This window comes from Ylistrum balloti, unplaced genomic scaffold (assembly GCF_031769215.1).
Source record: "Ylistrum balloti isolate Yb309-2 unplaced genomic scaffold, AGI_CSIRO_Ybal_v1 Utg370138, whole genome shotgun sequence".
In the NCBI taxonomy this organism is placed as follows: Eukaryota; Metazoa; Mollusca; class Bivalvia; order Pectinida; family Pectinidae; genus Ylistrum; species Ylistrum balloti.
In genome coordinates, this window is record NW_026782146.1 from 79,487 (window position 1) to 104,457 (window position 24,971).

Genomic DNA, 24,971 nt, shown 5'->3' on the forward strand with positions numbered 1-24,971 from the left:
TACACAGAGGACGATATTAGTGGAGAGATACAGACACAAATATACATAGACAGAGAACTATATCAGTGGTGAGATATAGACACAAATATACATAGACAGAGGACAATGTTTGTGGAGAGATATAGACACAAATATACATAGACAGAGGACGATATTAGTGGTGAGATACAGACACAAATATACATAGACAGAGGGCGATATTATTGGTAAGATATAGACACAAATATACATAGACAGAGGACGATATTAGTGGAGATATATACACACAAATATACATAGACAGAGAACTATATCAGTGGTGAGATATAGACACAAATATACATAGACAGAGGACGATATTAGTGGTGAGATATAGACACAAATATACATACACAGAGGACGATATTAGTGGAGAGATATAGACACAAATATACATAGACAGAGAACGATATTAGTGGTGAGATACAGACACAAATATACATAGACAGAGGACGATATTAGTGGTGAGATATAGACACAAATATACATACACAGAGGACGATATTAGTGGTGAGATATAGACACAAATATATATTGACAGAGGACAATGTTAGTGGAGAGATATAGACACAAATATACATAGACAGAGGACGATATTAGTGATGAGATACAGACACAAATATACAAACTTCGATAATTCGATATTCAAGGGACCGTCATAAAAATATCGATACATCGGGACTTCGATACAAAAATAGTTCAGTCAAATAGCTGGTCCACGTAATAGGGGTCCGTATTTAAAAGTTTTTTCATTATGTTTTAGACAAAAGATAACAATTATGTGTGTATTAATGATTTAAATAAAGACTCAACAATCAAAAACAGTTAAATTGAATTTTATTACGACCAAACAACAATAAATAACATGAAACATTCGAAGTACATGGCAATGAAGTATCACACGTAAATGACGAAATGGGTAAATGTATTTTACGGAACAGAAAAATCACATGTCACGAAAAGCACGAAATTGGCACTGTCAGTTATTTAGTACTCTTAAACACTATCACCATTAGCACTAAAACACAAATAACACATTAATCAGTCACACTTAGAAACAGTTCCAAAGAACTCACTCAGGGTACACTGTTTTCTCTCGAGGAGGAAATACTGTTGGATGGAATAACTGACGTCGGCAATCTGTGAGGCGGCTGAGTACAGTACGGTAATTAGTACAACCATAACATCTCAAAATGGCGTCATGTGATTTGACAATAATAACACTTGCCTCAATTCGGCGTGTGTATGTATCAATCTTTCTAACATAGCATATATTACTGTTCAAACTAATTATTGGTCATTGACTAATTGTATACAAGAGGTGGTAAAATGCCATTGTCCTGATCGACCGTAACGGTAAACAAAAGATTAACGCTGGAGGGTCTCGCTACAGGTGTGAATTTGTTTCGGTCGACTGACCATCGAGCACAGTGACCACAGGTAAATTTTGATCGATTTATTCATGGTGATTTTGCACGAATTTATATGACTTGTACTGTAGAAAATTATCGAAACACCGAGAATATCGAAACATAAATGATCGATTCATGAGTAGTGAGTTAAGTAGAAATATATAAGGAAAATAGTCGGGACCAAGTAAAAATATCGACACAGCGAGAATATCGAATCATCGAAGATCGATTCATCGAAGTTTGACTGTACATAGACAGAGGACGATATTAGTGGGGAGATACAGACACAAATATACATAGACAGAGGACGATATTAGTGGTGAGATACAGACACAAATATACTTAGACAGAGGACGATATTAGTGGTGAGATACAGACACAAATATACACAGACAGAGGACGATATTAGTGGTGAGATATAGACACAAATATACATACACAGAGGACGATATTAGTGGTGAGATACAGACACAAATATACATAGACAGAGGACGATATTAGTGGTGAGATATAGACACAAATATACATAGACAGAGAACGATATTAGTGGAGAGATATACACACAAATATACATAGACAGAGAACGATATTAGTGGTGAGATATAGACACAAATATACATAGACAGAGAACGATATTAGTGGTGAGATATAGACACAAATATACATACACAGAGGACGATATTAGTGGTGAGATATAGACACAAATATATATTGACAGAGAACGATATTAGTGGTGAGATATAGACACAAATATATATTGACAGAGGGCGATATTAGTGGTGAGATACAGACACAAATATATATTGACTGAGGACGATATTAGTGGTGAGATATAGACACAAATATATATTGACAGAGGGCGATATTAGTGGTGAGATACAGACACAAATATATATTGACAGAGGGCGATATTAGTGGTGAGATACAGACACAAATACATATTGACAGAGGACGATATTAGTGGTGAGATACAGACACAAATATATATTGACAGAGGACGATATTAGTTCCTCGGATTCTTTGATACTCATTTGTTAATTGAATTACTTAATTTTTTACTCTGATTTACATACCTCCTTTAGTACATTATGCTGTAGAAAATTATTACGCTTGTTTGCTCAGTGTGCATTATATTTCTATCACCAGTTGATGTATTGATAGATTGTTTACTCTTTTATAGGTAAATGGTCAGCGATGTGGTTACATCCAGGACCCAATAAGGACAAAGTGCAGGCGATTGTAAGATATCAAACCAGAGATAAAATCCTTGTGTCTCCGGAAAACTTCTTGCCTTACGTTTGTTCCATAGACACAGCAGATATCATCCGTTCTCTCGTTCTACCTCGGAGTTGAAATCTTGAAAATTGAACAAGCATAACTTTATAATCTATATATTAGGCCACCTGAACCTTGCTGATAATGACTTTAATGTTGCAATCGTGTATCGTCGGCCTTTGTGGGTCAAATGTTTACATTTTCAACTTCTTCTCTGGGGCTGCTCTGCCAATAACAACCAAACGTCGGCACAAACATCAATACCTCAAGAGATATCAGAATTCATGATTCTCATCTCAAAGGGCCCTGTGGTTGACCGAAAACTTTTGATAAAAAGGGTTATTTTGAAGAACTCCTCCGCATTTGGTATCTTTCTGAAACATTTTTTTCTTCACTGTAATGTCATAGAGATGCTCTATCAAAATAACATAATCTATGGCCCCTTTATATATCGTTAGTCTACAAGGACGGGGCTAATGTTGGACGTTGTCAAAATCCTTAAATTTTACATATACAAGCTGTAGGAATTAATGCAAGGATTATTTTTGCAAACTTTCAAGGTTACGGGGTCAAATGTCAAAGGTTATTGACACTTAAAAGTGCTATAATGGTCAATTCATATTTTCCAAAACTGTCAACTTTAGTAGAACCATATGCATTTGAGAGTTATAGGCTTTAATACGATGATTATTTCTGAAAAGCTTCCAGATCACAGTGTTAAAGGTGAAAGGTCATTAACATTTAGTATTATCAACACAACCATTTTTTTCCAAAACTTTTTAAAGACACAAGTACATTTGAAAGATTTTTTTTTTACAAAAGTTTCAAGGTCTAAAGGTCATTGTCTCTGCTCTTGAATTTTCAGATGACAATTAAGGCCCCTAGGGCCTCTTATTATGATAATGGTTTATTCCTTAGCAGCAGGGACTCTGATTGAATCCATGTGCAAACCCAGTATTTTCGTGCATCCTGAATAAATGTATTAGAAAAGAATGCCATCTTTGAATATTGATGTTACAATGATTTCTCTGGCGGTGTCATAGATAAAATATAGAGGATGGATGCTTACCCTTCCAGAACACCTGGTCTTATTCTTCCTGTGATGTTCCTATTTCTTATGTTTAGTCCTGATATTATTGATTTTGATCTTATTAAAAGTCTTTTAACTTTTCGGTATTTTCTCTTTTTTTTTCTATAAATACATGCTGCTTATGAAGACAAAAGTGACCCAACAAAGGCTTGCTACATAGTCTTTCTTTACTTGGTCAAAATACAACTTATAAGTCACTTACCAAAGGTTTAAAGACTCAACGACTGTTATATGGCTCATGTCTGACCAATGGTTTCAGGGCTCAACAACTGTTATATGGCTCATGAGTGATTTAAGGGCTGACCAACAGTTTAAGGGCTCAACAACTGTTCTATGGCTCGTGAGTAATTTAAGGGCTGATCAACAGTTTAAGGGCTTAACAACTGTTCTATGGCTCCGGAGTAATTTAAGGGCTGGCCTATAGTATAAGGGCTCAACGACTGTGCTATGGCTCGTGAATTATTCTGGGACTGACCAATGAGTTTAGCATTCAACAACTGTTCTAGAACTCATGAGTGCTAGTACTGCCCAGCCGTTTAAGAGCTAATCTACTGTTCTAGAACTCATGAGTGCTAGTACTGCCCATCCGTTTAAGAGCTCAACAACTGTTCTAGAACCCATGAGTGTTAGTACTGCCCAGCCGTTTCAGAGCTCAACAACTGTTCTAGAACTCATTAGTGCTAGTAATTCCCAGCCGTTTAAGAGCTCAACAACTGGTCTAGAACTTATGAGAGTTAGTACTGCCCAGCCGTTTAAGAGCTCAACAACTGTTCTAGAACTCATGAGTAGCCGATGAAATTTTGGAGTAACTTTCGAGTCGTTTGGAAGCTTTGCATACTGACTCTTTCAAACGCGCATACGCTCATCAGTCCTGTTTTTTTATTTGTTACCACAACTTTATTTTTGGTAAATTTCTGTGCCCTCTTGATGTTTTTATTATCATTTGTGGGTGTGCTCTATCCTCATTTGTTAGTTGCCAACAACCTGTCAAATGTTTTCCTGCTGTTTATATAATCCTAATCACTAATACCTCAGTCAATGGTGAAACATTACTTATTTTCAGAGTTCAGTAGTGTAAAAGAGCTTTAATCATGCTTTCCATGCAAGATTTGTAAATCATGTCCCACAATTTAGCTCAATTTAGCTCTTCAAATAGATCGCTAGAATGCAAATTTATTTTTAAAACACTCTGAATTTATTGATTATTTACTTTTGTGCTTTGATGTTACACAGTAATTTATCATCCTTGTTATATAACATAAAACTAATAAGCAACTGATGAAAGAACGGAAAAAGAGTACACAATGGTAAGCGCCAAGATCCCACAAGGACCTCTTTTGTATATAGAACCAACAGCGATCATGCAATGATGGACTTCAAGATTCTTGTAGGATAACTGTCATTTTGTTCTCTGTTGCAATGAATTTTAGGGTGAAGACTCGAAAAGATGAGCCGAGGCTCATACATGGCTTTAGGTATACGGCAACCGAAACAAAGGCCTTCATAGATGACATGACGATAGCCACCAAAAACAGAGGTGGAGGCAAAATGCACATTGCAGAAGGAGGAGACAGTGATCACGTGGGCATGTATGAGGTTCAAGCCTTCGAAATCCAGAAGCTTGGGAAACTGAGGAAGGATAAATTCAGGATTGGAGGCGAGACTATTCCGATTCCAACTCTCTCAGATAAGCCGATCCTTGCCTTGAAAAGCGGTTTGATAGCTCGCTATCTGATGGAGAAAATGTAGTAGATGTGTTCGAACAAAGGGATGAATGACAATGGTATACAGGAGAGGTCAACTTAGAATATTAAAGGCTTGGATTTACCAACACGGTGTGTTTCCACGATTACTATTGCCAATACTTTTATACGATGTGCACTTGTCAGCAGCTGAGAAGATGGAATGCGTGGTGACAAGCTTTCTATGCAGATGGTTGGGAGTACAAAGAAGCTTTAGCAGCTTTGACTTGTATGGAGAAGGTACAAAGCTGTATATTCGTCTGAAATCTCTTACAGAGGAATATAAGGTGACCAAGGTCAGGACACTTCTCTTACTGCAGAACATCATAGGTGTGAAGGTTAGGAAATCAAAGGTGAACGATAAGACCGGATGGAAGTGGAAAACTGACAGGACAAGCCAAGAGGTAGAGTCGAGCTCAGACAAAAGGACTTCCTGGGAAGTATAGCAATCGGCAGGCATGGACTGGGGACATCGACAAGACAGATATGGAGTAAAACAGAAACATAACAATGGAGAGACATGGTGCAGAAAAATGGAAGAGGAGCAGAAATTGGTAAAGTCAGCATCCATGAAGAAACAGGGGAGTTAGCTTAACTGGCAGGGTGTTCGCGAGAGGACTCTCTCATGGAGCATCATCTGGATCATGGAGGCGCAACGTATCAGATTTCTTCTGAGACCTGTGTATGGTGTGCTGCCAAACCCAGCGAACCTTTCTACAAGGGGTCTCAGTGAAGATCCGAAGTGTACCTTGTGCCAGAGAGTGGCGAACCTTGAATATATCTTATCATGCTGCCAAGTGCCTCTGAAGGATGGGCGATACATTTAGCGCTAAGAATAAGTGCTTTCTTCAGTTGCAGTAACACTGGAGGTACATAAGGAGAAACCAGCAAAGATGGCAAAGGGGCCAAGTTTGTATATTTTATACGAGCAGGAGAAATTGGAAAGAGAAGAATGGATGGAACGGGGATCACGACAACAGCAGTAGACTGACAGATGAAGGCAGATCTAAACGGCAGGATGGAATTGCCAAAGGAAGTCATCACACCACAAACCAGAGACCAGACATAGACCTATGTAAATATGTAAAACATCTGAAGAAGAAATGAAAGTACTTATGTTTTACATCATGTGTTTTCCAGTGTTTTAATTTTTTCTACATATATATATGATCAATGAAGTAATAGCAACAGTACGGACAAGCGAATTGTCAAATTTTGGAGGCAACCTGCCCCTTTATCAAGACACAAATATTACATAAATTACATCATATACATAGAACAGAAAGTTATAAATCTAAAACGAGAGCGGTGGTGTAAATTTAGGTGTCTCGATAATCCATTCGGCCGATGGACACCGAAGGTCCTTTAAGGTGTCTTGGACACAAAACCATCCCAAGTTGTTGTATGATGATGGTGATTAAAATAACAAAAATGTTTTACATAAATCTAGGTATGTTTTGCACTCTAGACGCTGAGTGTATATGTCATCGCAATGAAAACAATTACACGTCACACTCCGAGGAAAGTAGTCTACCGGTACATCTCGGCCACATTCTAAATGAGGTATTGTTTGATTAAAAATATATTGTAAAAATGTGTAAAATGTATGTATAGTTACAATAAAAAGTAATCTAATTAAAATACTAGTTAACTGCAAAAAAACATATCTATATAAAAATATAATTTTAGATATTTAAGTATTCTGAATATTCAATTTTGCACAGTTTGAATTCCAAAGCGGCTTCATGATTTCAAAGAAAGTACTGAGTACTATATTCTTCCTTTCAAACTCCATTCATTTACACAATTCATGAAATTATTTCATGATATCTACAGAATAATCATGATGATGACTACTGTATCGGTGGCACAGTTGGCAGAAGCTTGTCTGTTAGTTAGAACTGTCGTACACAAACGATACCATATGATCTAATTTGTTGGGAAAACTCTAAATTTTAGTTCCTTCTCATTCAATCTTATCAACTCTCTGTCCACAAGCAGTTCTTCATTTGTTCACTTCAATTGTTATATCCATTCCCTCATCAACGATTATTTTCTTTGAGGAAATACCTAATGTTAAAGATAAAGACTGGTGACAGGTTTATCACAGTACACTTATTGTAACTCCTTCTTGTGTTCTTTGTTATCCGTAAAAAATGATAGAAGTTGTCCATGGCACTCGACATCCCAGGACAACTAGTGATTACATTTCAGTGGCTGGTAGGGCACATTCTATAGATATCCCTGGACAACTAGTGATTACATTTCAGTTGCTGGTGGTGCACATTCTATAGACATCCCTGACATCTAATGATTACATTTCAGTGGCTGGTAGGGCACATTCTATAGACATACCTGACAACTAGTGATTACATTTCAGTGGCTGGTAGGGCACATTCTATAGACATCCCTGGACAACTAGTGGTTACATTTCAGTGGCTGGTAGGGCACATTCTATAGACATCCCTGGACAACTAGTGGTTACATTTCAGTGGCTGGTAGGCCACATTCTATAGATATACCTGACAACTAGTGATTACATTTCAGTGGCTGGTAGGGCACATTCTATAGACATCCCTGACATCTAATGATTACATTTCAGTGGCTGGTAGGGCACATTCTATAGACATCCCTGGACAACTAGTGGTTACATTTCAGTGGCTGGTAGGGCACATTCTATAGACATCCCTGACATCTAATGATTACATTTCAGTGGCTGGTAGGGCACATTCTATAGACATCCCTGGACAACTAGTGATTACATTTCAGTGGCTGGTAGGGCACATTCTATAGACATCCCTGGACAACTAGTGGTTACATTTCAGTGGCTGGTAGGGCACATTCTATAGACATCCCTGACATCTAATGATTACATTTCAGTGGCTGGTAGGGCACATTCTATAGACATCCCTGACATCTAATGATTACATTTCAGTGGCTGGTAGGGCACATTCTATATACATCCCTGGACAACTAATGATTACATTTCAGTGGCTGGTAGGGCACATTCTATAGACATCCCTGGACAACTAGTGGTTACATTTCAGTGGCTGGTAGGGCACATTCTATAGACATCCCTGACATCTAATGATTACATTTCAGTGGCTGGTAGGGCACATTCTATAGACATCCCTGGACAAGCAGTGATTACATTTCAGTGGCTGGTAGGGCACATTCTATAGACATCTAGTGATTACATTTCAGTGGCTGGTAGGGCACATTCTATAGACATCCCTGGACAACTAATGATTACATTTCAGTGGCTGGTAGGACAGATTCATAGTGGAGGACCTAGGACTATTTCCAGTCTGTTATTAGGGAAAATGAATGCTACCTCGCCGTGCGGATTCGGTATCAACCATTTTCTCTAACAATGGAACTGGTTGGCAATTTCATTCTTTACATAAAACATGTTAAAATGCAATGATTATGTTGGTGTTTCGCCAAAAGTCATCAACCCGTGTCGCTTAGAATCAAGTGAGCTAAATAAAAACCACACAACTCTGTATCTGTATAAACACTATTAAAAAAATCTGGTAACACCTGTGTAAGTAATCAAACAAGTTACCAGATAAAAACATAAAATTGTAGACTACCGCTCAGAGTGGGCGATTCAAAACAGAATCAACTTGATTTGAAGAGTAGGCCTAACGTCAAACTCAAAAGATCATGCTAATGTTTCTCCAACTTTCTTTAATATGTTGTCTTAATGCTTGTTTAAACAAGTGTTTTCTTATTCAAATGTAACAAAGCGGGACTCCATTGTTTTGTTTTTGTTTTCGCTACATGTCAAAATCATTTAGCTCGAACGTCAGAATATACATGTGCAACGTATCTATACCTATATGTGGCAACCATACGTGAGTCTTGGAGTGACCTCCCCTGACTTATAGGCACTTCCGGATTTGATTGTTTACTGGTTGGTGTTACCGTCATTTGTCCAGGTGGAATGTATGTAAGTTTGGCTTTTATTAATCTGTTGCTTTAGATTATCAATCACTAGGACATGATATAACCAGTGTCTGACCGAGACAGTTAAACAGTGAAGTCTTAACAGCTGATATTATGAGTTCCAACGTTTAATGAGGATGACAGGTTGGAACGCCCTCGTGAGTAGACAACGATTTATGTCACTATACTCTATACCGGCGATGTTCTGATATAAAACGCTCATCCATGACATTTCCGTTTTTTTAAAAATTTCAAACAATAGCTATACCTTTGTGATCTTAATTACAGTTTTACTCCAAAAAGAGTCATATCTGATCTTGCATTTTTTCTGACCACGGCGATCACAAGTCGTTAGTTTACATTTGATCTCGGACCTGGTCCCCTGTTAGGGGAAGGTAACTCCTTCAGTGTTATGCATATGCATGGAACCTTCAGCCATCCATAGTATATTACTATTATGAATTTTCCAAATGAAGTTGTATTTATGTTTTTTGTGTCGGATTGTGCACCTATTTTAAAAGTTAGGTTTAAATTTTGATTGCATTTTTTTTATTTTCAAATGTACCATATATATATTTTTTTTAATTTCATAATACAAACAGTTAAATCAAGTTTGTATTTCATCTATCAGTCTATGTACAGCTCATTAATTGATAGATCCATGTCTCTTGGCTTGTAAAACTAATCATTTTGTCTCTGTTTTATAGATATATTAACAGTATGAAGAAACGTTTGCTGCACTGGCAAAGACTCCTGTTCCTAACACTTTTGGTGTTTTACATCAGTCTGGTGCTCTTTTCTTTGTTCAACTATCGCAGCCACTGTACATACACAAGCCCGGAGTCATTAGTACGCACACACATACTTAATCCTCTCAAAGCAGCACATATCTGTCCAATCGACTTTGACAGCCTCGGTAAGATAGTTGGATGTATAAACTTTAAATATTGATCTCTTTAGATATGGTATTCATGATCGTAATAAGCAGCACAACTTCGCAGGATAACATCAACATGAGTGCACTTTGTTAAATATGTCTACCAAACCAATGAAATTTCAGTGCTTATACAGTGAAACCTCACTTAAAGCTAACCTAAAAAAAGACCAGATCATTATGAAGATCAATGTAATTCAGTCCCCAAAAAACCCTATAGATATCTTTGTATTGCATACTTCACTGTTAAAACCACCTCACTACTAAGACCACCTCACTAACAAGACCACCTCACTATTCAGACCACCTCGCAAATTAAGACCAGTTTTTAAAAGTCCTAAGGATCAGTTGTGAACTTAATATTACCTCGCTTATTAGAACCTACCTTAGGCAGTCACCTTATTACCAAGGTGCTGTGTATTCCTGAGTATATCTACCAGGTGTTGGGCCATTTAGCTGTATTTAGGTGCCAAACTGCTATAAGACCAACATACAGATTCAATGACTGAAAATGTATGGATAAAAGTAGCAGTATTGGGCTTACTCACTATACTAAGCTTTTTACCGGTTATCAAGACATATCCAGTTGAGTCACCAACACGGCCTTAAAAGTGAGGTTTCACTGTATTTATAATTGCTATGTATGTTGCTACGTTATGCCAATAATGAACTTATTATGCTGCAATAAATTATTATTTATGAACTTTGCACTCCATCAGGTTGACAGCCATTTACACTGTCATCTTTCACTGTTTCCTTACCTATAATAATGATGTAATGGTCATGTGACGAATGTCATTCATCATACCCTAAATTACATTTCTAGGCAGTTTACATCCAGGCGTTGCCAAGGAAACATACATATGTACATTTATGTGTGTTCTTCACAAGCTCCATTTTGATGAATTTTTTGTTATTATCTTGATTCCAGATGTAGTGAAGTTAGATATTTTCTCTGAACCATCGTTTGATCTGATCAAGCAGAGAAATCCACATGTTTCCCTGGGTGGACAATGGAAACCTGAGGGCTGTACATCATTTCAGAAAGTTGCGATCATAATTCCCTACAGAAACCGTCTCCATCACCTCAAGATCATGCTCAACAGGATACATCCTTTACTGAGGAAACAGAACATCGACTACCAAGTATTTTTATTAGAGCAGGTATGTCAACATCCTTCTAATATTTAAAATAGATGTCTTGGATGAGTTTTAAGAATCAGAACTGTTATTGAAATAAGTCCATTATGGTCACTGGCATGATCTCTATGGAAATATTGTGTTCCTTAGGGTGGTATTCGATGCTTGTCAATATGTCCTTGATGGTTTTGTCGTTCTAAATAAACCAGTTCATATTTTGAAAAGTACCATTAATTGATTGATGAAGATGTCACAGTCCCAACAATAATTTTGTACATTTTATCTGTTTATATGTATGAAATAATATCCCAGTTATTCTGAACATTTCGTACATGTATTTAATGAAATAATTTTGATAATACCTAAATTAAATACTGTCTATTTATTTTTCTTAATAATTCCACGTAAAAGATTTAATTACGGATTCTCCGGATCCGAGTTCTTTATATTTGAATTTAGTCTCGTGAGAATGGAAATGTACATGTAAGCGAGAGCAGCGGTGTAGATTTCGGCAGGTTGATAATTGCTTGTATGGGGTTAGCCAGCGCAAAATACAGTTTGCGGTAAGTTTGTAAACCTTTATAACACCCTTATATTCCAATGTTTACCCGGAATCTGTTCTGTTTGGTATTTGGGCCGAATATTAAGAGATACATGTATATGCTTATAAAAGCCGATGAGTACAGTTCAAAATACATATGTTATGGGTATAGAATAACTAATTTTTGTGAATTGGATTATGTATTTAGTTATTATCAGAAACTTGAAATTAAGACTAGAATTTGCTAATGGAATTATATCAGTTAATTAGCTACATACAGTATTATATGGTTGTAATAATATGATATTTGTGTATATTATGAGATACTAAATGAATATATGTATAGCTTAGTAATAGGAATGGGATATTTGGTTAGACATGGTTATATTATGTAATTACAGTTCTACCCCATGATGTTAGTGAGGACGATGATGATACTACTGGTACAGAGATGGAACATGTTTGTGTCCTATGTGGGCCAAGATAGCTGTTGCTAACGTACTGTGTGGGCAAGGCAGTGTAGCCTGATACTATGTCCTGTGTGGGCAGTCCTGTAAACATATGAGGTCTGGTGTGGACTGTTGCAGTATATAGTCTGGAGGTAGACAGACCTATCTACTGTATATGCTGTCCTGTGTGGACAATTATAAAGATGTCCTGTGTGGGCAGTCCTAAGATGTCCTGTATGGACCATTATGAAGATATCATGTGTGGGCAGTCCTGAGATGTCCTGTGTGGACAACTATTGAGATGTCCTTTGTGGACAGTACTTGGTGCGTCATTGGATCTGTTAACAGGGAGGACATTTGTTCAATCCGGTGAACATTTGCTGACTCATGTAACGTTTTATAAGCAGGTCATCCAGAGACGTTTTTCAGAGTCTTTACCAGAGACATGTATAGATGCTTGGCTGTATAGACTTTAATATATATTTCTATATTTTCTATAAGTGTAAGTGTGGTTATGAGTGAGGGAGTGAAGTGTGCTGAATTAGGGTAGGAGATATATCTTGTTATGTGTATAGAGTGTAATAAACTTGTATATATTGTATTTTGGTTGTTTTAGCCATTCTTTGCGAGTCGTGCTCGTCTAGGTTACAGAAGATTTATATTGTATAATTAGCAACAATAATAATGATTTTATTTACAGGCAGGAGATGACAGGTTTAATCGAGGAAAGCTAATGAATGTTGGATTCAGAGAAGCAATGAAGATTGGAAAATTTGATTGCTTTATTTTCCATGACGTGGATCTTCTCCCAGAAAATGACAAAAATCTCTACATGTGTGATGATCACCTTCGTCAGCTGTCGTCTGCTATTGATGAAACTAGATATCAGTGAGTTGTACCCCAGATTTAAAAATTATCGTCTGCTAGTGATGAATCTAGATATCAGTGAGTTTTACCCCAGATTTAAAAATTGTCGTTTCCTAGTGATGAATCTAGATATCAGTGAGTTGTACCCCAGAATTAAAAATTGTCGTCTGCTAGTGATGAACCTAGATATCATTAAATTGTACCCCAGATTTAAAGATTGTCGTCTGCTAGTGATGAATCTAGATATCAGTGAGTTTTACCCCAGATTTAAAAATTGTCGTTTCCTAGTGATGAATCTAGATATCAGTGAGTTGTACCCCAGAATTAAAAATTGTCGTTTGCTAGTGATGAATCTAGATATCAGTGAGTTGTACCCCAGATTTAAAAATTATCGTTTGCTAGTGATGAATCTAGATATCAGTGAGTTGTACCCCAGATTTAAAAATTGTCGTCTGCTAGTGAAAAATCTAGATATCAGTGAGTTGTACCCCAGAATTAAAAATTGTCGTCTGCTAGTGATGAATCTAGATATCAGTGAGTTGTACCCCAGATTTAAAAATTGTCGTTTGCTAGTGATGAATCTAGATATCAGTGAGTTGTACCCCAGAATTAAAAATTGTCGTCTGCTAGTGATGAACCTAGATATCATTAAATTGTACCCCAAATTTAAAAATTGTCGTCTGCTAGTGATGAATCTAGATATCAGTGAGTTGTACCCCAGATTTAAAAATTGTCGTTTGCTAGTGATGAATCTAGCTATCAGTGAGTTGTACCCCAGAATTAAAAATTGTCGTCTGCTAGTGATGAATCTAGATATCAGTGAGTTGTACCCCAGATTTAAAAATTGTCGTTTGCTAGTGATGAATCTAGATATCAGTGAGTTGTACCCCAGAATTAAAAATTGTCGTCTGCTAGTGATGAACCTAGATATCATTAAATTGTACCCCAAATTTAAAAATTGTCGTCTGCTAGTGATGAATCTAGATATCAGTGAGTTGTACCCCAGATTTAAAAATTGTCGTTTGCTAGTGATGAATCTAGATATCAGTGAGTTGTACCCCAGATTTAAAAATTGTCGTCTGCTAGTGATGAAACTAGATATCAGTGATAGTTCCCCAGATTTAAAAATTGTCGTCTGCTAGTGATGAATCTAGATATCAGTGAGTTGTACCCCAGAATTAAGAATTGTCGTCTGCTAGTGATGAATCTAGATATCATTAAATTGTACCCCAGATTTAAAGATTGTTGTCTGCTAGTGATGAATCTAGATATCAGTGAGTTGTACCCCAGGTTTAAAAATTGTCGTCTGCTAGTGATGAACCTAGATATCATTAAATTGTACCCCAGATTTAAAGATTGTTGTCTGCTAGTGATGAATCTAGATATCAGTGAGTTGTACCCCAGGTTTAAAAATTGTCGTCTGCTAGTGATGAACCTAGATATCATTAAATTGTACCCCAGATTTAAAGATTGTTGTCTGCTAGTGATGAATCTAGATATCAGTGAGTTGTACCCCAGGTTTAAAAATTGTCGTCTGCTAGTGATGAACCTAGATATCATTAAATTGTACCCCAGATTTAAAAATTGTCGTCTGCTAGTGATGAATCTAGATATCAGTGAGTTGTACCCCAGGTTTAAAAATTGTCGTCTGCTAGTGATGAAACTAGATATCAGTGATAGTTCCCCAGATTTAAAAATTGTTGTCTGCTAGTGATGAATCTAGATATTGGCATCACTAATCTGTTCCCCAGATTTAAATATTTACATCAAGTTCGTCTTAAATCATTGAAGAAAATATTTCATTTATTTTTTCTTAACAATTATGTTATTATTATGTAGTAAAAGACAAAAAAAATGGAACTAGTTTTCCCAGTCCGTAACTTCGTATCAGGAAGAGAAAATAATTTACCTATTGCCTGTAAAAGAAAATCTTGTTGCCTCACATTCTATTGCTGAATAACATGGATGAGTTGACTACTGTCGCCGATGGCAGACATGTCAGCCACACAGTCTCCAACAAACACAACAACTTTCATGTCATGATTTCCCAGACATTTTGTTTTCAATTGATATCATTATAGCTTCTCTGGGCTGATAACACATTCTTGTAACTTCCATGTTCAAGTCTTTAGAATATCTTGTATAGTTAATGCACAAAGCAAAATTACTTGTATAGACCTTTGAAGCATTATGTCAAATTTTTGAATAAGTATTGAATAATAACATAAAATTAAATGTTGTCATCGGAAATACATTTTGTTGCTGTGTGTTCTTGCTATGACTGTGCCAGGAATGCTTGAGTGCTGCCTTTTATTTAATGGTACAGTGTAAGAGGTGATTCTAATCTGATGACTTAATGTAGGATGATATGTAGAACATTATTTAACTTACATGTAAGTTTTATTTTTGTTGCCAGTGTTATGTATTTTAACTATGCCGGGGGAGTGATTGCTATGAAGGCAGACAGCTTCCAAAAAATTAATGGCTACCCAAACTCTTACTGGGGCTGGGGAAATGAAGACGATGACATCTCAGCACGGTAAGTTACAAGGCTATCCTATCTCTTACTGTGGCTGGGTAAATGAGGATCACTGGGGCTGGGGAAATGAGGATTACTGGGGCTGGGGAAATGAGGATCACTGGGGCTGGGGAAACGAGGAAAACAACATCTCAGCATGGTAAGTTACATGGCTACCCTATCTCTTACTGGGGCTGGGGAAATGAGAATTAAAGGGGCTGGGGAAATGAGGATTTCTGGGGCTGGGGAAAAGAGGATTACTGGGGCTGGGGAAATGAAGACGATGACATCTAAGCACGGTAAGCAACATGGCTATCCTATCTCTTACTGTGGCTGGGGAAATGAGGATCACTGGGGCTGGGGAAATGAGGATTATTTGGGCTGGGGAAACAAGGACAACAACATCTCAGCACGGTAAGTTATATGGCTACCCTATCTCTTACTGGGTCTGGGGAAACGAGGATTACTGGGGCTGGGGAAATGAGGATTATTTGGATTGGGGAAACAAGGACAACAACATCTCAGCACGGTAAGTTACATGGCTACCCTATCTCTTACTGGGTCTGGTGAAACGAGGATTACTGGGGCTGGGGAAATGAGGATTTCTGGGGCTGGGGAAACGAGGATTACTGCGACTGGGGAAATGAGGATTACTGTGACTGGGGAAACGAGGATTACTGGGGCTGGGTAAATGAGGATCACTGGGGCTGGGGAAACGAGGACAACAACATCTCAGCATGGTAAGTTACAAGGCTACCCTATCTCTTACTGGGACTGGGGAAATGAGGATTACTGGGGCTGGGGAAACGAGGATTACTTGGGCTGGGGAAACGAGGACGATGACATCTCAACACTGTAAGTCATGGCTACCCTATCCCTTACTTGGGCTTGGGAAATGAGGATTACTGGGGCTGTGGAAACGAGGATTACTGGGGCTGGGGAAATGAGTACAACAACATCTCAGCATGGTAAGTCATGGCTACCCAAATTCTTACTAGGGTTGGGGAAATGAGGATTACTGTGACTGGGGAAACGAGGATTACTGGGGCTGGGGAAATGAGGATTTCTGGGGCTGGTGAAACGAGGATTACTGGGGCTGGGGAAATGAGGATTTCTGGAGCTGGGGAAACGAGGATTACTGGGGCTGGGGAAACGAGGATTACTGGGGCTGTGGAAATGAGGATTACTGTGACTGGGGAAACGAGGATTACTGGGGCTGGGGAAACGAGGATTACTGGGGCTGTGGAAACGAGGACAACAACATCTCAGCACGGTAAGTTACATGGCTACCCTATCTCTTACTGGGACTGGGGAAATGAGGATTACTGGGGCTGGGGAAATGAGGATTACTGTGACTGGGGAAACGAGGATTACTGGGACTGGGAAAACGAGGATTACTGGGGCTGGGGAAATGAGGATTACTGTGACTGGGGAAACGAGGATTACTGGGGCTGGGGAAAGTGGATTACTGGGGCTTGGGAAACGAGGACGATGACATCTCAACACTGTAAGTCATGGCTACACTATCCCTTACTTGGGCTTGGGAAACGAGGATTACTGGGGCTGCGGAAACGAGGATTACTGGGGCTGGGGAAATGAGTACAACGACATCTCAGCATGGTAAGTCATGGCTACCCAAATTCTTACTAGGTTTGGGGAAATGAGGATTACTGGGGCTGGGGAAATGAGGATTACTGTGACTGGGGAAACGAGGATTACTGGGACAGGGGAAATGAGGATTACTGGGGCTGGGGAAATGAGGATTACTGTGACTGGGGAAACGAGGATTACTGGGACAGGGGAAATGAGGATTACTGGGGCTGGGGAAATGAGGATTACTGGAGCTGGGGAAACGAGAATTTCTGGGGCTGGGCAAATGAGGACGATGACATCTCAACAGGGTAAGTTACATGGCTACTCTATCTCTTACTGGGGCTGGGGAAACGAGGATTACTGGGGCTGGGGAAACAAGGATTACTGGGGCTAGGGAAACGAGGATTACTGGGGCTGGGGAAATGAGTACGACAACATCTCAGCATGGTAAGTCATGGCTACCCAAACTCTTACTGGGGTTGGTGAAACGATTACTGGGGCTGGGGAAACGAGGATTACTGGGACAGGGGAAATGAGGATTACTGGGGCTGGGGAAATGAGGATTACTGGGGCTGGGGAAATGAGGATTACTGGGGCTGGGGAAACGAGGATTACTGGGGCTGGGGAAATGAGGATTTCTGGGGCTGGTGAAACGAGGATTACTGGGACAGGGGAAATGAGGATTACTGGGGCTGGGGAAACGAGGATTACTGGGACAGGGGAAATGAGGATTACTGGGACAGGGGAAATGAGGATTACTGGGGCAAGGGAAACGAGAATTTCTGGGGCTGGGGAAATGAGGATTACTGGGACAGGGGAAATGAGGATTACTGGGACAGGGGAAATGAGGATTACTGGGGCTGGGGAAACGAGGATTACTGGGACAGGGGAAATGAGGATTACTGGGACAGGGGAAATGAGGATTACTGGGGCTGGGGAAACGAGGATTACTGGGACAGGGGAAATGAGGATTACTGGGACAGGGGAAATGAGGATTACTGGGACAGGGGAAATGAGGATTACTGGGGCTAGGGAAACGAGAATTTCTGGGGCTGGGGAAATGAGGACGATGACATCTCAACAGGGTAAGTTACATGGCTACTCTATCTCTTACTGGGGCTGGGGAAACGAGGATTACTGGGGCTAGGGAAATGAGGATTACTGTGACTGGGGAAATGAGTACGACAACATCTCAGCATGATAAGTCATGGCTACCCAAACTCTTACTGGGGTTGGTGAAACGATTACTGGGGCTGGGGAAAGGAGGATTACTGGGGCTGGGGAAACGAGGATTACTGGGGCTAGGGAAACGAGGATTACTGTGACTGGGAAAATGAGTACGACAACATCTCAGCATGGTAAGTCATGGCTACCCAAACTCTTACTGGGGTTGGTGAAACGATTACTGGGGCTGTGGAAAGGAGGATTACTGGGGCTGGGGAAACGAGGATTACTGGGACAGGGGAAATGAGGATTACTGGGGCTGGGGAAATGAGGATTACTGGGGCTGGGGAAATGAGGATTACTGGGGCTGGGGAAACGAGGATTACTGGGACAGGGGAAATGAGGATTACTGGGGCTGGGGAAATGAGGATTACTGGGGCTGGGGAAATGAAGATTACTGTGACTGGGAAAATGAGGATTACTCAGCATGGTAAGTTACATGGTAGTCACATGACTACCCTAACTCTTACTGGAGTTGGTGGAATGAAAATGGCAACATTTCAGCAGGTTAAGTCACATGACATTCACATGATGATGTTCCTGCACAGTTGGTCACATTGCAATCATATGACTGTCACATGGCTAACTTAACTCATACTTGGGCTTGAGAAATGAGGACATCACAGCATAGAAATTCTTATGACAGTCATGTGACCACCAACAAGGATAATGATAACAGAAATGCAGAATCTAAAAAGATATTTATATTTATTAATACAGAACACAAGAAGCAGGACTGTTGATCACACGACCTCCAGAATACATTGGCATGTTCAAGATGGTGCGCCATGTGAAGGAGACAAGATCTGACAATGGGTAAACAATATTTTATCTTACTAAAATAGGTCTTGTGATATATCACACAAATAGATCTGATAACAATTTTTAGATAATCGTCATCAAATGTTGGTTCTTTTTAAATCACTTTGCTTCTGTGGTTGGTCTGTCCATCCATCCACACCATGAACAATTTTTTTGTTACTGTGCTGTTTCTGAAGACTTCCTTGAAAAGTTTTGTATATTTATGGGTCCTGGATGTGCATGTCACATGTTGGGCTTCGATAGATAATAAAAATGACTGCAAGTCGTCATTTTGCGTTTTGATGTTTAAAATTTGTTGCTCCTATTCCTGAAGAATGACTGAATGGATTCTTAAATTTTATGGTCAAGTTCAGGATACTGTAAATAATTCATTTTCATGGAGGATTTATTTTTGTCAGTTTTGTGGATTTTCTTAGTCCAGGAATTCATATGTCCATAAATTGTTGTAGTTAATATAGAATTGTGAAAAATCATGAAAATTGAGCAATTCATAAAGGTGTACAAATTTCTCTACTTCATGTCGAAAATGAGATATCTCACATTTGCCGTATCATTTTGTAATGTTAAAGATCAGAAATTTTACACTATGGTTTCTCATTGAAAAGGAAATGCTTTAACATGATAACCCAATACTGTTATATACCAGCATTGTAAATGAATGTAAATTCCCAAGCACCAATAAAGTATTGACTATCGTTGTGCAATTGTATTTAAATTGCAATTGCAAATACATTTAAACTTCAGTAACATCAATTATCTATACAATACACCTGATTCAGGGAAAGATTATTTTTTCTTGAATAAAAAAAGTTGTGATTGTAATAGTTGCTATGCAATCTTGGTAGTAATAAGATACACTGAAGTGAAAAAGTCTGTTGTGCAGTATTTCAAAATTCACTGAAAATTCATGTGTTACATTGTTATACTTTTACTATATTGCACTTTGGTTTTGATATGTAAATTTTCAATTTTGTATACAAACTTTTACATGGTGTATCTACTTTGATACATGTTACTGAGTTATAATTTCTGTGTTTGTATCTTTTGTGGTCTTAGTTATGATGCCTTCCTGGGATGGCGGGGTAGATGGATGAACGATGGCTTAAATACACCATCCACGATGAATTACACTGTGAAACAGCTGACAGAACATCCCCTATACACAAATATCACGGTCGATATTGGCCCTTCAGCAGGACACAGAATAGATGTCTCCAAGGATACCACACACGAATCCTTTTGGTGGTATGTTTATGCTGTCTTTTAAATTGCCAGTATATGAAAAATATCTGTCTATAAAAACCTCAAAAAACATTTCTATAAAGGTAATTTCTGTAAAGGTAATTTCTGTAAAGGTAATTAAGTGGACAGGAAGTGGTTGTCTTCAGTGAATATAAATCTCTGCTTAGTGCAGATAGTGCAGATTTATAATTCAAGGAAAATGTTTTGATAAGTGAGAAAAACCATTTTGATGAGTTATGGTTAAAGCATGTGCTGATTTTTTACAGGTTTCTGAAATTCTACTTTCCATAGAAGATGATGCAGAATGCTATAAAAACACCTGAACGCTTTCGCCCAATGATTAAATGTTTCGTCATGTTAGACTGGACACTAAGGGATGATATCTGGATAATAACAAATTTTATGTGGAGGTGGTTGAAGTCTAATTTGTATAAGGATGTGATGAAAGTCTGTAACTTGTATAAGGATGTGATGAAAGTCACAATTTGTATAAGGATGTGATGATGTCTATAATTTATATAAGGATGTGATGAAAGTCTGTAACTTGTATAAGGATGTGATGAAAGTCACAAATTGGATAAGGATGTGATGATGTCTATAATTTATATAAGGATGTGATGAAAGTCTGTAATTTGTATAAGAATGTGATGAAAGTCTGTAATTTGTATAAGGATGTGATGAAAGTCTGTAATTTGTATAAGGATGTGATGACAGTCACAATTTGTATAAGGATGTGCTGAAAGTCACAATTTGTATAAGGATGTGATGATGTCTATAATTTATATAAGGATGTGATGAAAGTCTGTAATTTGTATAAGAATGTGATGAAAGTCTGTAAATTGTATAAGAATGTGATGATGTCTATAATTTATATAAGGATGTGATGAATGTCACAATTTGTATAAGGATGTGCTGAAAGTCTGTAATTTGTGTAAGGATGTGATGAAAGTCTGTAATTTGTATAAGGATGTGATGAAAGTCACAATTTGTATAAGGATGTGATGAAAGTCACAATTTGTATAAGGATGTGATGAAAGTCACAATTTGTATAAGGATGTGATGAAAGTCACAATTTATATAAGGATGTGATGAAAGTGTGTAATTTGTATAAGAATGTGATGAAAGTCTGTAATTTGTATAAGGATGTGATGAATGTCACAATTTGTATAAGGATGTGCTGAAAGTCTGTAATTTGTATAAGGATGTGATGAAAGTCTGTAATTTGTATAAGGATGTGATGAAAGTCTGTAATTTATATAAAGATGTGATGAAAGTCTGTAATTTATATAAGGATGTGATGAAAGTCACAATTTGTATAAGAATGTGATGAAAGTCACAATTTGTATAAGGATGTGATGAAAGTCACAATTTGTATAAGGATGTGATGAAAGTCTAATTTGTATAAGGATGTGATGATGTCTATAATTTATATAAGGATGTGATGAAAGTCTGTAATTTGTATAAGGATGTGATGAAAGTCTGTAATTTGTATAAGGATGTGATGAATGTCACAATTTGTATAAGGATGTGATGAAAGTCTGTAATTTGTATAAGGATGTGATGAAAGTCTGTAATTTGTATAAGGATGTGATGAAAGTCACAATTTGTATAAGGATGTGATGATGTCTATAATTTATATAAGGATGTGATGAAAGTCTGTAATTTGTATAAGGATGTGATGAAAGTCACAATTTGAATAAGGATGTGATGAAAGTCACAATTTGTATAAGGATGTGATGAAAGTCTGTAATTTATAGAAGGATGTGATGAAAGTCTGTAATTTATATAAGGATGTGATGAATGTCACAATTTGTATAAGGATGTGATGAAAGTCTGTAAATTGTATAAGGATGTGATGATGTCTATAATTTGTATAAGGATGTGATGATATCTATAATTTGTATAAGGATGTGATGATGTCTATAATTTTTATAAGGATGTGATGAAAGTCTGCAATTTGTATAAGGATGTGATGATGTCTATAATTTGTGTAAGGATGTGATGATGTCTATAATTTGTATTAGGATGTGGTGAAAGTCTGTAATTTGTATAATGACATGATGAATGTCTATAATTGGTATGAGGATGTGGTGAAAGTTCTTTTTATTATACAGGAGTACTTACATTTATCAAAATCTAAGAAATTTTGGTTTAAAATATCTGAATAATTTTAGATTTTAGATTAGTTTTTAAAATCATCCATATAACTTAAAATACATATCAAATCCATGAACACAAAAGATGAAATCCATTCTTCAATTTTTTGTGTTGTTTTGTTGATTAAAGATTTAACTTTTACCATTTTTCCCTTCATCGTAAGAAGTCATATATACACTTTACATCTGTTACTGTTACTGCCCTTTTCTAGAGTTACGTCCCTTCTTTTATAAAGCGATTATTGAAATCAAACCATGGCAGGAAGACAAGTAGGTAAACTTACTTGTGAAAACTTAAATTAACAGAGAGTATATTCATTTTATGGAAAATATTTACACTTTATGCATACAATGAACATTTTTTATTTATTTCTTTATTTTTTTTGTATATTGGTGCTCTGATGGGATATGGGAAATTACATTTACATTGATATAATATATCTATTTAACGTACACACCACATTCCCATGTACTTTAAGATCATATGTATTTTTGTTCAGACTCAATTTTGATGGGTTTTTTTTTTTCATTTTATTTTCATTGTCACTTGATTTCATAGATAAATATAGCTCAGTAAATCTACATAGACACACATTTTAAAAGTTTGTGGACAAGAAATTGTTGATTAGTCACACCTCAGAGGTATGTTTGTACAGGTCACACCTCAGATGTTTGTTTGTACAGGTCACACCTCAGTGGTATATTTGTACAGGTCACACCTCAGATGTATGTTTGTACAGGTCACACCTCAGTGGTATATTTGCACAGGTCACACCTCAGATGTATGTTTGTACAGGTCACACCTGAGGTGTATGTTTGTACAGGTCACACCTCAGATGTATGTTTGTACAGGTCACACCTCAGATGTATGCTTGTTCAGGTCACACCTCAGAGGTTTGTTTGTGTAAGTCATACCTCAGAGGTATAATTGTACAGGTCACACCTCAGATGTATATTTGTACAAGTCACACCTCAGATGTATGTTTGTACAGGTCACACCTCAGATGTATGCTTGTTAAGGTCACACCTCAGAGGTTTGTTTGTGTAAGTCACACCTCAGTGGTATATTTATACAGGTCACACCTCAGATGTATGTTTGTACAGGTCACACCTCAGTGGTATATTTGTACAGGTCACACCTCAGATGTATGTTTGTACAGGTCACACCTCAGAGGTATGTTTGTACAGGTCACACGTGAGATGTATGTTTGTACAGGTCACACCTCAGATGTTTGTTTGTACAGGTCGACCCTCAGAGGTATGATTATACAGGTCACACCTCAGAGGTATGTTTGTACAGGTCACACCTCAGATGTATGCTTGTTCAGGTCACACCTCAGAGGTTTGTTTGTGTAAGTCACACCTCAGTGGTATGTTTGTACAGGTCACACCTCAGATGTATGTTTGTACAGGTCACACCTCAGAGGTTTGATTGTGTAAGTCACACCTCAGATGTATGTTTGTACAGGTCACACCTCAGAGGTATGTTTGTAAAGGTCACACCTCAGATGTTTGTTTGTACAGGTCGACCCTCAGAGGTATGATTATACAGGTCACACCTCAGATGTTTGTTTGTTCAAATCACACCGCAGAGGTATGTTTCTACAAGTCACTCCTCAGAGGTATGTTTGTACAGGTCACACCTCAGAGGTGTATGTTTGTACAGGTCACACCTCATAGGTATATTTGTACAGGTCACACCTCAGATGTATGTTTGTACAGGTCACACCTCAGTGGTATATTTGTACAGGTCACACCTCAGATGTATGTTTGTACAGGTCACACCTCAGATATTTGTTTGTACAGGTCACACCTTAGATGTATGCTTGTTCAGGTCACACCTCAGAGGTTTGTTTGTTCAGGTCACACCTCAGAGGTTTGTTTGTGTAAATCACACCTCAGTGGTATATTTGTACATGTCACACCTCAGAGATGTATGTTTGTACAGGTCACACCTCAGTGGTATATTTGTACAGGTCACACCTCAGATGTATGTT

At 37.8% G+C, this 24,971-nt stretch overlaps 1 protein-coding gene and 1 long non-coding RNA gene across 2 annotated transcripts; both read left to right on the forward strand.

Annotated features, from left to right (window-relative positions):
- The first annotated feature begins 1,218 nt into the window (after positions 1–1,218).
- LOC132550649 (uncharacterized) lies at positions 1,219–3,876 on the forward strand. The gene is made up of 2 exons (XR_009554224.1): positions 1,219–1,458; positions 2,611–3,876. It is a non-coding gene; the product is annotated as an uncharacterized LOC132550649 (long non-coding RNA).
- A 5,576-nt stretch (positions 3,877–9,452) lies between these two features.
- On the forward strand, positions 9,453–23,046 carry LOC132550646 (beta-1,4-galactosyltransferase 3-like). The gene is made up of 8 exons (XM_060214737.1): positions 9,453–9,492; positions 10,196–10,404; positions 11,354–11,586; positions 13,253–13,440; positions 15,836–15,958; positions 19,475–19,570; positions 20,633–20,821; positions 21,085–23,046. The coding sequence occupies exons 2-8, from the start codon at positions 10,209–10,211 to the stop codon at positions 21,107–21,109; spliced, it is 1,050 nt and encodes a 349-aa protein (XP_060070720.1). The 5' UTR covers positions 9,453–9,492; positions 10,196–10,208; the 3' UTR covers positions 21,110–23,046.
- Positions 23,047–24,971: the final 1,925 nt, after the last annotated feature.